This window comes from Eutrigla gurnardus, assembly GCF_963514095.1.
Source record: "Eutrigla gurnardus genome assembly, chromosome: 21".
In the NCBI taxonomy this organism is placed as follows: domain Eukaryota; kingdom Metazoa; phylum Chordata; class Actinopteri; order Perciformes; family Triglidae; genus Eutrigla; species Eutrigla gurnardus.
Genome location: NC_139932.1, coordinates 8163776 through 8177074, shown reverse-complemented (window position 1 = coordinate 8177074; position 13299 = coordinate 8163776). Strand labels below are relative to the sequence as shown.

General features: G+C 45.7%; 2 protein-coding genes across 2 annotated transcripts; both read left to right on the top strand.

Annotated features, from left to right (window-relative positions):
* The first annotated feature begins 7141 nt into the window (after positions 1 to 7141).
* On the top strand, positions 7142 to 9723 carry LOC311032012 (E3 ubiquitin-protein ligase TRIM35-like). The gene is made up of 7 exons (XM_084038617.1): positions 7142 to 7203; positions 7390 to 7838; positions 7916 to 8011; positions 8085 to 8315; positions 8519 to 8541; positions 8635 to 8753; positions 8829 to 9723. Exons 2-7 carry the CDS (start codon positions 7416 to 7418, stop codon positions 9371 to 9373), a joined length of 1437 nt encoding a protein of 478 aa, XP_083894743.1. The 5' UTR covers positions 7142 to 7203; positions 7390 to 7415; the 3' UTR covers positions 9374 to 9723.
* A 1027-nt stretch (positions 9724 to 10750) lies between these two features.
* Positions 10751 to 13187, top strand: LOC311032204 (protein mono-ADP-ribosyltransferase TIPARP-like; the record flags this gene model as incomplete). Its single annotated transcript, XM_084038839.1, has 5 exons — positions 10751 to 11544; positions 11643 to 11811; positions 11906 to 12093; positions 12190 to 12450; positions 12732 to 13187. 5 exons carry the CDS (start codon positions 10751 to 10753, stop codon positions 13177 to 13179), a joined length of 1860 nt encoding a protein of 619 aa, XP_083894965.1. The 3' UTR covers positions 13180 to 13187.
* Positions 13188 to 13299: the final 112 nt, after the last annotated feature.

Below are 13299 nucleotides of genomic sequence, written 5' to 3'. Positions count from 1 at the left end.
GAGCCCATGACTTGATTGGAGGCTTAGACCACCTGTTGCAGGTGTGGAGGCTGGCTGCTAATTAAGAATTGACAGCAGCTTGACGCAGTTCCCCTATTGACCAATGAGGGCGTGGCGACGCCCTTTCTTTAGGGCTTAAAAGAACGAACCCCCCCCCTTATTGCAAACCTCATTTCAGCCAGAGACTCTGAGTGTCAGCACTTTGCGAGATTTTGTGCCAAACAATAACCTGAAGCCCACATTTCCTATTATGGAAGAGGCATTTTGTCATGAGTTTCAGTGTTATGTGGTTGGGAACTAGGCTTTCTCCCTATCAGCTGAAACATTGGGACTCATTACTGCCATACTGATAATATGGATAAATGAAGTTTAACCTCCCTTTGTGTTTATCGGCCGTTCTAAAACATTTCCCTCTGAACTGATGGTTTTAAATGCTTTATGGGCTCTTCACTCACAATGAGCACTACCACCAAAACACAATGACACCTCCCAGATATGAGCAAGATTAAACCTTTTGTATGTAAAACACAAGATGTGAAAGAATGTAAGCGCAAAGACAAAAGGAGTACCGTAGAAAGAAAAAAAAAACACCAACAGCTCCGTGATCTCACCCGAGGACAAAGTGGGAGTTGGGAGAAAGTGGAGCAGTGCGAGGTGGGAGATGACGACAGCAGCCATGTGGGTGGTGGTGTTGCCGGTGTGGCGGGTGGCAGCTGTAGTCTTAATGGCAGCGCTGTGCTTCTCCATCAGTCCACGAGTGTGTGTGTGTGTGTGTGTGTGTGTGTGTGTGTGTGTGTGTGTGTGTTGTACATACTGTAGTCAGGACCTTTTGCGGTGCTGCTGACTGCCCAGATTACAGGATTACTGCTGTCGCGGACTTTTCGACACCTCTTTAAGTCGGGCGAAAAGCTCCAATCCTTTTTTCTGGCGATGAGGATTTAAATCATTCAAACCTGGTGCTAAGATAAAAAAAATAAAATATATATTTATTAATATAATCCCACGGAATTATCACTGTCTGAAATAATTCTGATATGTGCAGCCACAGGAATGTTAATTAACACTGAAGTCGGGAAAAGCGGTTTGGATGCGTTTGATTTAACCTCCTGGGTCTGCAGCCTTAAAACCACTACCCTGAGCAGCTCGTGTATCTATTACAGAGCTCTGTATTCTGCCACAGTTTTTGTCCAGGCTACCGGCTCATTCATCAAGTGAAATGATGTGTATCACGCACTCGTCCACGTGTTGTCCTGTGCTTTTATCACTCCCAGAAGCAACACACACACACACACACACACACACACACACACACACACACATGTGCACGCACAGAGGACTTTCAGGGGTCAGTGGGGGATTGTTGCAGCTCCATCCAGCAATCCATATCTCGCATTTGCCCCAACGTGGAGCCGTCGCGGGCGGGGTATTTGTCACCCAGATCAGCTCTTAATGTGCGCTATCACGTGACGGGGGCCCTTTGGGTGTCGTGCTGGCAAAGCAAGCCCATCCATCTGAGCCTTAAAGAGACCCAGGCCTCCCTCCAGTAGATGGAATGAAAGGGAGCCCGGGGCCAATTTGTTCCTGAAGAACAGAACCCGCCATACAGGCTTTTTTTCGTTTTGTTGCTCTAGTCCTTAAAGTGGATTTTGATACACCCCGATAAAGTCCGCCACGGTGCAGGTGATGATCACAATTAGTGGAAGTGTTCGGCGGCTTTGGAGCTGGATAATGACGCTCCGCCATGTTAGATCCCTGGCATCAGCCCTGCGGCCTATCTTGTCACGCCACAGCTGATTTGACACATCGATGGTGACAGGCGGCTCTGGCCTTAGCTGAGCCAGATGACCCACATAGAGACGGTCAGCGCAGGGTCCCCCCTGGCCCTGCAACGGCCCCGCGGAGCCACCACAAAGACCCGAGTTGAAAGGCTACAATTTGATCTAATCGAGATTCATTTTTCTACGAGTCTTTCACAGGATTGAAAGCAATTGAGTTAATATCCCACTTCGCCTTCTCAAGATGACACGAATCCCTAATGAGATAAAAAAAAAAATAACTACACACGTAACTCAATTCCAGCAGGAAATGATCGTGAGCAATTTTCCAGACACTGAAAACCATTTCCTGACACGTTCTATACTTTTTTTTTTCTTTTTTTTAATGGCAGAGCAGTGGGGGAAAAAAACTAATAAAGATTTGGGTCATCACAGACGGCAGATTCATCCGGCTAAAACAAAATTGTCATCACTCTGCTTTGCTGAGCTGGAGTTTAAAGGGAGAGGGAGGAAGCCAGGAGGGGAAATGGGTTCGCGAAGAGATGGAGAGAGCAGCTGTGCTGTGGTGTATTGCGCTGTCCCCGTCAGCCCGGGCTTATTGAATTGATGTCATTCCTTTTTAAACTCCAGTGGGCTGGGTCGCTGTGTGCAGGTGTGTGTGTGTGCGAGTGAGTGAGAGTGAAGGAGAAAGGGAGGGAAATACTGATAACTGTGGTTTTCCTGTGACTCTGGCGGGCCTGGCGACCTTCCAGAGGCTGAAAGAGGTTTCTGAGCCCCCAGGCTTTTCCAGCAGCATCTCCAATAAGATCGAATTCACCTCCGATCCAGTGCACATTTGGGTTTTTTTGTGTGGAAATGCCTGGTTTGCTTATGTAGGCATGTTAACGTGTGTGTGGGTGTGAGCAAACATGTCTTCCAGTCCACACACCTCCAAATACACACTAAAAATAGCCAGCAGGGAAAAGACCTGAACTCTCTTCTCTACGATGTCTTTCAATATCCACGTGAGATCCTCCAAAGCCCTCGTGAAATTGTGCATTTTAATCCGATTTTAGTTTTTTATATTGAGCACTCGATTCATGTGTGAAAGAGAGGCGAAATGAAAAGCGTCCTCCCGATGAAACGGATGTGCTTGAGGATTTCCGCTTCTGGCGACGACGGAGATCGTTGAGTCACAATGTGAAGAGCATGAGAACGGTGTGTCCACCGCGTCACCAGTGTGTTTTATTCTGAAAAGATCAAATGCTTCCTGTGGCAGAAAGAACAATGCACTTCTGATGCCCCTTTCCACTCTTTCTCTTGCCTCTGTTGTGACAAAACTAGTCTTTAATATATAATGGGTTAAACCCAACCCTCTGCACACGACACGCTGACTCAGCTGCTGCCTTCTTGCAGTGATCTCAATATATATTTGTACATATTAGAGACAAAAATGAGCTTTTCTTTCACCCTGAACACATTATGAGGTGGAAGGCGATAATATGTATGTTTTTGTTTTACAGTTTGCTTCTGCTGCCCCCCGGTGGCCAAAAGTGAGAGTTCTGTCTTTTTTTTTTTAGTAGCATTCAGTTACTCGTAAACAATTCAATGACTATTTAAAAAGACATTAGTCACAACTTGTTAAGTGTGCATACTTAGAAAGTGGGGACTTTAATAAAGGGCTATATAACCAACAGAACACTGAGGAGGTGTTGTGGAGGCATACAGCTGATAATGAAGTGGAGGGGACTCTGGGGAGTCTCTCTCTCCCCCTCCCTCTCTCCCATAATTCATAAGCTTTAGTTCACTTTTTACTGTCCAGCTTTACTGCGCAGCCCAGCACAGACTATTGACTTTTTGTCAGACATTTGCAAATAGGCTTGTCTGAGTATGAATTAAATATGAAACTGATCATTGATCTTATTTTATTTTATATTTAATTTTTTTTTTAATGCACCTCAGCTGCATCATTACTTCACTCGACCTGAGAGGAAATGGGTATCTGTCAAAGGGAGGCTCTGGGTAAGGTATCAGGCTGAGGGACAGGTCTGACTGGGGCTGCCTCTCTCGTGTGTTAGCCTGCCTGTCCTCATTAGAGGCCGGGAGACTGACACAGCCCCCCCCCCCCCTCCTCCCTTCCCCTTCAGCCCACATGAATCTCCGAACACTAGCAGGGTGTGAGCAATAATGAATCACTATTAGCTCAGGTCACAGCGGCTGACGACCAATTTGCTGGGAGAAGTTGGAGACGGTGACATCCAGGTAGATGTGAGTGTTTTAACCACTTTATCCCGAGTTAACGCAGGTATTCCCAAAATCAATAAAAATTATTTAGGTCTTATCTCTTGATTTCCCTTTGATGCACTTATGTTCAGTGCCTTATTGTGGCGGTGCCTCGCCATACGTGGGTGCACTCTGACATCTACTGGTGGAAAATAATCCCAACATCAGGGACACATGGTGTTTCATTTCAGTACAAAGGAAGACTTCATCATCCAAAGTGTCACACGAAGAAAGACGTTGACTTTGTCCCCAATAAAGATAGATGCAAACTTTGAGTCCTCTATATACCGTATGCCGAGCAAACAGATTATGCGACACATCCCGTTTGCGGGAAACAAATGTGTACATGACAAGAAGGTATATGAAGCAGCAGCATAATAACAAATACATCATTTAATTTAACGACGTTCAATGTCACAACATCCCACGAAGCACCTGTCGTGATTGCCCCACAATAAAACGCATTGCTGCCTCATTACTAAATGACTGTATGAACAGTGGCCGGCTTGCAAAGGCATCACAGCGTTTTCACGACGTCCCATATACAATGAGTGTCGAGGTGAGTGCTTCATTGACCCTGCCGAAGCGGCAGCTTAGCATGCCGTTAAAGACTCTGAGTCATTCCAGGAGGGAAGTGAGGAAAAGAACAGGCTGAGCATCTGCTGGAAACTCAACCAAAAAAAAAAAACCCTCTTTTACGGATGACAAACAGACCATCTGTGCATGTTGCTAAAACTCATGTCGGCATCACAGAAGCCATTATAGCGCCATCAAGTGAAGAAAACTCAATTAAAAGTGTCTGCTTTTGGAGAGCCGACTTAATGCTCACCTTCTTCTGGAAGGCGACGGCGTGGCCGAGTACAGACTCTTGACTTTACTCAGTTTACCAAAGCATTATTCGTGCAATCAATGACATGACGATTACATGTAAAAAGGTGAATTGTGTTGGAGGCTGCTGGCCGACATCAGCAGGCGGAGGGGTTGTTCATCTGATTGAACTCACCTGGGCCCTGAGGCGATAAAAGCTGGCACACGATCTCACCCTGGATCTCTCTTCTAACGGCCGACCTCCACCCTGCATCGCTTTCCACCGTTGACACCTCTGCAGAACTACTTTCATTGCATACAAGCTCCCTCAAGCCATTTTTTTTAACCCTTGACATTAGCACCATTAGCTGCAAGCCACCGGCTCAGCTGTGACCCCGTTGAGACCATAGAAAAGCTCCCACTCTTTTGTTTTCCCACGTGTCTCAAAACGGCTCTCGATGCATTCAAAGAAGGTAGGAGGATCTGTGAGTGGGATGACTTTGTTTCTCTCCAGAATGTAAGCGATCGTAGAGCTCCGCGTCTCTAATCAGACGCCAGAGAGGGACGACGGGGCCAAACGCAGCACGTTACCAGGCTCCCGACGAGGAGCTTCCATGCAGAAGAAGCCGTTCTTGCTCAGCACGACTGGACTCTGGATATTAAGACACAGTCAGCAGAATGATGCCCTGAAGTTGTGCGATACATTTATCAAGGAGCAAGAGTGAGCAGACTCCATTTTCTCTGTGTATATTTTCAAAGACTGCAACAGAAAACGGGAGAGCAGACGATAAACATAAGACAAAGGGACTTTAGATAGATATATAGATAGATAGATAGATAGATAGATACTTTATTGATCCCGAAGGAAATTCAAGCATCCAGTAGCAATAACATACATAGAACATACATTATACATTAAACATACATTAGAAACTATACAAAAGCTATATAAAATAGAAAGTGACTAGAAATAAAATGTTTTATTTTACACAACTATAAACTATATTACCACCATGACAGACATTATAAATGAGAAACACACAGAAAAGCGTTCTTATTTTCCTCAAATGGAAAGCAGCACGGTACAACGTGTTGTGTTTGCTGGAAATGAAAGCTGGAAAAAAGCTGCTGAACCTTCATAACAAGCTAAACCTTATATTTGCTAACTGATTACGCCCCCTATTGGACGACATAATACACTCAGCAGGTATTTAGTTGCACACTGATATAAACCTCTGTTGCCACTAGATGGCGACATATAGCTGTTTACAGGACTCTATGAAACCAGTCAAATGAGAAGCAGTGGAGCAAAAATGTTATATTTAAATATTTGCAATATTTCCTAAGGTACACTAGTACATAAGTATATTATATTTTAGTATACTAGAGTGTACTTGCAGACAGATTAATCTTGAAGGTTGCTATTTTGGAACAACTCATTTTGTACCACGTGTATTTAAGTTGGATTTTAAATTGTCGAAAAGCACAATTTTAAGTGTATTTTGTATACTTGTATGTGCTAAAATGGAGCAGTTTCAAGTATACTTAAGTACGTAGCTGTGCATGTACTAATATACATTGTTTGGTTTAAAAAAAAGATAAAGTTGGCTTTGTTTGTGTCATGAGTCATGAAAAATGTATTGAGGGTCTTGCTAATAAATAAGTGATAAACTATTAATACTTGTTATAATAATATGCTCTGTTATACTTCTGGCTTATTCCAATTCATAAACATTTTAAATGTTCTTCAATTGCATTGATACAATAATAATTCTATGCATATATTTTGTACAAAGTCGACACAAGTGCACTTTAGTAATTACACGTAACTTTCACTTGAACTTTATTTTACAATAATATATATTTATAGAAAGTGGACTATTATTAATAATTTTAAAATGTGTTATTATGACAACATAGTTAAAAGTATGATGTTAGTATAATTTGAATATATTTCCAGATAGTGAATTTCTTTGTTAGTATATTTGCAATATACTATTATTTAATTATTATTGTAGTGTATATTGTGGCTCCTAATGAAACCAGAGATCAGTGATTTTGGGGACTCAGCAGTTCAACCAAAGAATCATGTTTTATTTATTTAATTATTAATAATAATAATAATTTGACCGATTCTCACAGCGCTACAGATGCAGTGACACTGTGCTGTGTGCTGTAAGGTAACGCCTGTCTCCCTTCGGGAACGTTGAGACTGTAAATCAGATGGGAGGGGGAGTGAAGGGTTAACAGTGCCTGCTCTGCCTCTGAGACTCCGCCTCCTTTGGATGACTCAACAATACAGGAAGCAGGAAGTGCTCGCCTCCTATGCACGTATCTGTCACAGGACTCTGGCTGTGAGGTATGTTCGCCTCCAACTTCTCATGGGAAACTGACAGTTAAGGAGTTTGCACTTCTAAAGACCGAATGCTGATGAGTTGTGTTCATAGTGTGAAGTAATGAGCCTATGAGGGATTGTGGGTATTTAGAAGGGCTCTCCCTGTGTTTGACCAGTGTCTGCCCCTTTGCCCCACTTTCTCTTTCCCAGCAAATACAGGAGTGTCAAGTGTCAGAATGGCGGGCAGGCTCTCGCTCCCGGAGCTGGACCTCTCCTGTCCCATATGCTGCGAGATCTTCCGGGACCCGGTGGTCCTCAAGTGCAGCCACAGCTTCTGTGCGCCCTGCCTGCAGCAGTACTGGACCGGGGGGGCTCGCAAACGCGACTGCCCCCTGTGCAGGAGCCAGAGTGTGGACGACCCCGTGCCCAGTCTCACCCTGAAGAACCTGTGCGAGGCGTACGTCCAGGAGGGCGAGGCTCAGGTGGAGACCGGGGACGAGCTGTACTGTGATCCGGGGGAGATGTGCCCTCGCCACGGGGAGAGGCTCAAGCTCTACTGCGTGCAAGATAAGGAGCCCATCTGCGTGGTTTGCCACACCTCCAAGAAGCACAAACTGCACGACTGTTGCCCCGTCAGCGAGGCTGTCGTAGACGTGAAGGTGAATACTTCAGAACGTTTTTAAGATGCTTCATAAAGACGCCTTAAAATGACCTTTCTCTTCATTCTCTTCCTCAGGAGAAGATGAAGGCTGCTCTCAGCTCGTTGCAGGAGAGGAGGGATAACTTTGACAAGATGAAGCAAAAATATGAGGATACCGTGGAGTGTATTCAGGTAAAGCACCTTAATGCACTTATTTAATAAGCAGCGCTGGTCATTTCCGTGCTCATGCAGGTTTTGACTTCAGGTCCAGGCCCGGTTTGTGGAGAGACGGACCCGGGAGGAGTTTGAAAAGCTTCGCAGCTTCCTGGAAGTGGAGGAGGAAGCCAGGATGGCGGCGCTGAGGGGGGAGGAAGAGCAGAAGAGTCGAGCCGTGATGCAGAAGATCGAGGAGATTGACCGAAACATAACGTCCACGTCCGAATCCATCAGACTTCTGGAGGAGGCGATGGCTATGGAGGGCCTCTCCGTGCTTCACGTACGTTTTTCAAGATATGAATGAATGCAGTAGGGATGGGACGATAAAGGGTTTTTACAGGATACAAAAATATCTGTTTTGGTGGCAATTTAAGAGTTTGAAGTATATTTTGATAGTTATCAGTATAATATAATAAAATGCAAATACTAAGAGAAAAATAGCCTTGCTTTTAAGCTTCTTTTTTAACTCTTTTTTCTTTTCAGAAATGCAAGAAGACATTGGCAAGGTGAAAACAAAAAGCTTTTTCTTTTTAAAGTTTTCTTTCTTTACTCTGCATTCATAACCAGATACATAAAGTGCCTCATTCTGCTCCCTGCAGAGTCAACAGTCCCATCTCAGATCCCGTTTTGCCTCCCGGGGCGCTCCTCGATGTGGCCAGATACCTGGGCTCTCTGAGCTTCCAAGTGTGGGAGAAGATGCATAAAACCGTCAAATTCAGTGAGTATTTCTGCTTCACAAGTGATGCTGCAGTCGGAATATGAGACGGCTGACATCTGCCATGTTTCCCTTCAGCTCCGGTGACCCTTGACCCCAACACCGCCGCCCCGTGGCTCATCCTGTCTGAGGACCTCGCCAGCATCTGTGACAGCGACGAGAAGCAGAAGCTGCCCGACAACCCTGAGAGGTTCGACCCCGACACCGGCATCCTTGGCCGCGAGAGCTTCACCTCGGGCAAGCACGCCTGGGACGTCAACGTGGGCGACAACAAGGCGTGGGTCGTCGGCGTGGCAAAGGAGTCCGTCCAGAGGAAGGAGAAAGTGTCCTCGGTGCTGAAGAACGGCTACCTGAGCGTGTACTTCTACCACAAAATGTACTTTGCGGGCACCTCCCCTTTGACGAGGCTGACCCTGAAGAGGAACCCGCAGAGGATCCGGGTGCTGCTGGACTGCGACAAGGGCAGGGTGGCGTTCTACGACCCGCAGGACAACACGCACATCTACACCTTCAAGCACGCCATCACCGAGAGGGTCTTCCCTTACTTCTGGGTGGGCTGCCAGGAGTGTCCTCTGACCGTGGAGCCGCTGGAGGTTTCTGTGAAAGCTGTGGAATATTTCTGAAAGTGCATTTCCACGTTTTGCTTTTCTTCAGCACTAAAGGATGTCAGACACTCAGAATCTAAAATCACGTTTCAGCCTTTTTCTTTCCTGGTTCAATCCAGTTTAAAGCATATTGAGTACACTAATGGATCTCTGCACTTTAAGCTCCTGCTATTTCTTTAAAATCACTCATGTAAAATAGCAAAATGTGTTTAAAAAGTAACCAAAAGTGTATCTGTCGTGCCGTGGATCAGCGTTTGTAGCATGATTATGAATGTGCATGTCAAACCAGCTAGCTAGTTGCAAAATAAAATGTTTTATGTGCAATTTCTATGAGAATTCTAATCTAAATATAATAAATAATTTGCAAATACGGGACTTCCCTTGATTTTGTGCAATCAGCAAGTCTATGAAACTATGGGAACGATGTTCTTCTCTCATGTTTAGGGTGATGAATGGTATTAATGTGGAAAAAGGTTCCATAAACATACATTTATACAGAACTATAGACATACTCTACATGTGTGATATTTAATATTAAGATTCTGTTTATCCATATATATGTATTTAATACATATCTATTTTTATATCTATATATATATATATATATATATATGTTTTTTTTAGGGTTTTTTTATATATATATATTTAATATATACAAATATTATGTATATTTTTGATAGATATTTTATTTATTTAATTTATATTTGTATATATACATTATTCATGTTATCTATACGTGCCATTACTGTGAAATTACTCTAAATGGATAAATGATTGGTATTTAAACAGCATGATGCCTCCCCCTTCTCCTCACCCATTCCTCGCTTGGCACGTCGACGTCCTCCTCCTCCTCCTCCTCCTCCTCTTCTTCACCGTGAGGAAAGTTGCAGCAGCAGGTGTGTCCTTTTTCTTTCCTTTTTTTCCACTTTGTATGAAGCTTCGTCTCCCCGACCAGGTTCAACGGTAGAGGCCTCAGCAGGAATCACGGTACGGCTAGCTCGTTAATTACCTTTATTAGCTCGTTATAACCGCAGTGCTAACAGCTAATAGGGTGTGTTTTTATAATTGAACGTTAAAAAGTTGTGACGGTCAAAGTGTTGGAAAAGATAGATTTAATTAGTTTGTGGACGTCGATAAAAAAAACACATTTCTCTTTCTGTTACTATTAAACTTCCCAATTTGAAATTTGACCTCCACAATACGCGTCATAGATGTATATTAGACGTCTACTTGTCTGCGGGCGTTGAGTTTCAACTAATTATGCATGTTTAACGTTTTTAAAATATAGTTTAAATCTGGTTCCATGGAGCCTAAAAACTCTTGGTCTGAGGTCTAATTCATAACAACATATAATCTTCCTCCACGTTGTTTACTATAAATGTTTTATTACAGGAGATGCCGAACCTTCGGAAGAAGAAGAAGTTGGCGGAGGGTGCTTTGGCTGCAGAGCCTCCAAATCCAGAGTCCAAATCCTCCAAAGTCACCTTCCTGAGCCCGTCTCTCATCCTCCTGGAGGTCCCCGCCGACACCAACACCAGCCTCCCGGTGTGGGACGCCGTGAGGTCCCAGCAGGTGGACGTCGCCTGGAACGTCAACCCCTACAGCGTCGGCGTCCACTTAACCCCCTTGACCTCTGGGCGAGTGAGCCCCGCTTCCACCCAAACCCAAAGCACTTCCAGCGGGCCACAGACGCCCATGGCGCCCTCTTCCAAGGTCCTGCAGCCTCAGATGGTCATCCAGTCCCAGAGCTCCTGCGTCCTCCTCACCCTGTCCGCAAACAGCGCCCAGTTGCCGCCGAACACACCCGGGAGCCCTGCGCCCGTCAACTCCCACGTCTTTTCCCTGCCTCTCATCATCACCCAACCGCAGCCCGCCCATCAGCCCAGCACCCCGACCAAGAAGCCCGCCATCCAGACCCCGACGGCCACGCCCACCAAGCCGTCCGTAGGGGCCTGCCCCTCTCCGTTCCACACCAAGCTCTCTGGCGACGTCCAGATCTGTGACGACTTCCTCCTGCGTTTGTGTGAGGCGGGGGGGAAATGTAAGATGCATCACACTCCCTACCCGTTCCACTGGCAGCTGTGGTGCGTGAGCACCCACCTGTGGGTGGACGTGCCCTCCCACGCCCAGCTCTTACTGGAAAGGAGGTACTGCGATGTCAGACAAGACGAAATTTGCATCAAGGATGGGTGAGTAAGAGGAGCCGCAGATCTCTGCTTTTGACTTTAGAAGATCTGCTCTTCTGATGGAGATGAGTGAAAACTAAATATGTATACACTGTCTTTAGGTTTCTCTGCTACAATCTGGTCTTTGACCAGATGGAGTTGAACAGGTCATACAAGTACGACGCAGTCAGACGACTGACGAACTCCGACAGTCTGGTCAACAACCCTTACTTTCCCAGTAAATGGCACATCTACTGGTGGAACAACCTGGACTGGGAGGAGTACAACAAGGTGAATGCTATTTTTTTCCCCCTCTCTCTCAGCTACAAGTTGCAACCAATGCCTGTTTTTTCATCAGCTCCTTGTTGATTGGTTGGTTCATCAGGATTTGTCCACCTTGCTGCTGAAGAAGATGCGTGAAAAGGAGAACGGGTGTTCCTTCTTCATCCGCTTGCAGGAGTACGAGGTGGACTTCACCACCATGATCCAGACCAACGTCAACACAGGGTTCACGAGAAACATCCGCTGCAGACCGGTCTACCGCTCCCCCGAATCCATGCGGCCTCACCTGCAGTCAGTGTCCGCTTTCTCTGTCTCACTCACACCTAGTAGATACCATATCTCTTCTTCATCACATCAACATCCTCCCTCTTTTTCCTCTACACCCAGGACAGGAACCCTGACCGAGCCTGAACCTGAACCTCCAGGAGGATACTTTAGCGTGGACCCTCTGCAGGAGTTCATCTCCTGGTATCCTCCATCGTGGTGTCTGGACTCGGAGCAGGACTACAGCTTGGTGGACCTTCCGGTTGGCACACAGGCCTACCGGAGTGTCCAAAGCCTGTTCTGTGAGAGTCTGCCTGAGACCGGGGTGGACATCGTCAGCATCCAGCAGGTCCAGAACCTCCTCCACTGGGACAAGTACCAAAGGTATTAATTTAAAGTCTGTTTGCTCGTACCATGAAGCTCTTCTGCAGACAGAAATGAGCTGGTAGCAAGATCTGATTTCTTAAAAGCTTATTTCAGCACTTCAGACTGACTGTCTATTGCATACAAAGTCAATGCAAAGACTGCAGACTCACTTTGTTTGGTGTGAACGCACTTAAAGACTTAAGACTTAGAAAGAAAAAAATATCTAGTAAGTCTATATTTAAGGTTTCTATGCAAGTGAATCATACATCGAAACACTTGTACCTGTGCTGTCATTACAGGCAGAAGGCGTACATGCAGAAGCAGCACATGAAGTCCAAGGAGCCTCTGGAGAGACATCTCTTCCACGGGACCTCCAAAGAGTCCTCGGAGGACATCTGCCACAACAACTTTGACCCTCGCGTGGCCGGGCTCAACGGAGCGTCCCACGGTCATGGCTCCTACTTCGCCACCACCGCTTCCTTCTCCAACACCTACGCACACAAGTCGGGGACGGCTGAGGTCCGCCACATGTTCCTCGCCAAAGTCCTGGTGGGGAAGGTGAGTCTCGGGAAGACCCGCTACCGCCGACCGCCGCCACTCAAGTCCAAGACCGGTCAGTTCCACCTCTACGACACCTGCGTGGACAACACTGACAAGCCCACCATGTTTGTAGTTTTTGATAGCTGTCGGTGCTACCCGTACTACCTTATCAAGTACAAAGACCTGCCTGAAGAGATTGATATTTGATGAAGAGGACAGAGCCTCGATGTTGATGTTGATGTTGATTGTTTGACTTTAAAAGTGTTAATAGGGTCCAGTTGTAAGATGACCTGATGTGTTATCATATTAAATCAGTTGCAGTCAATG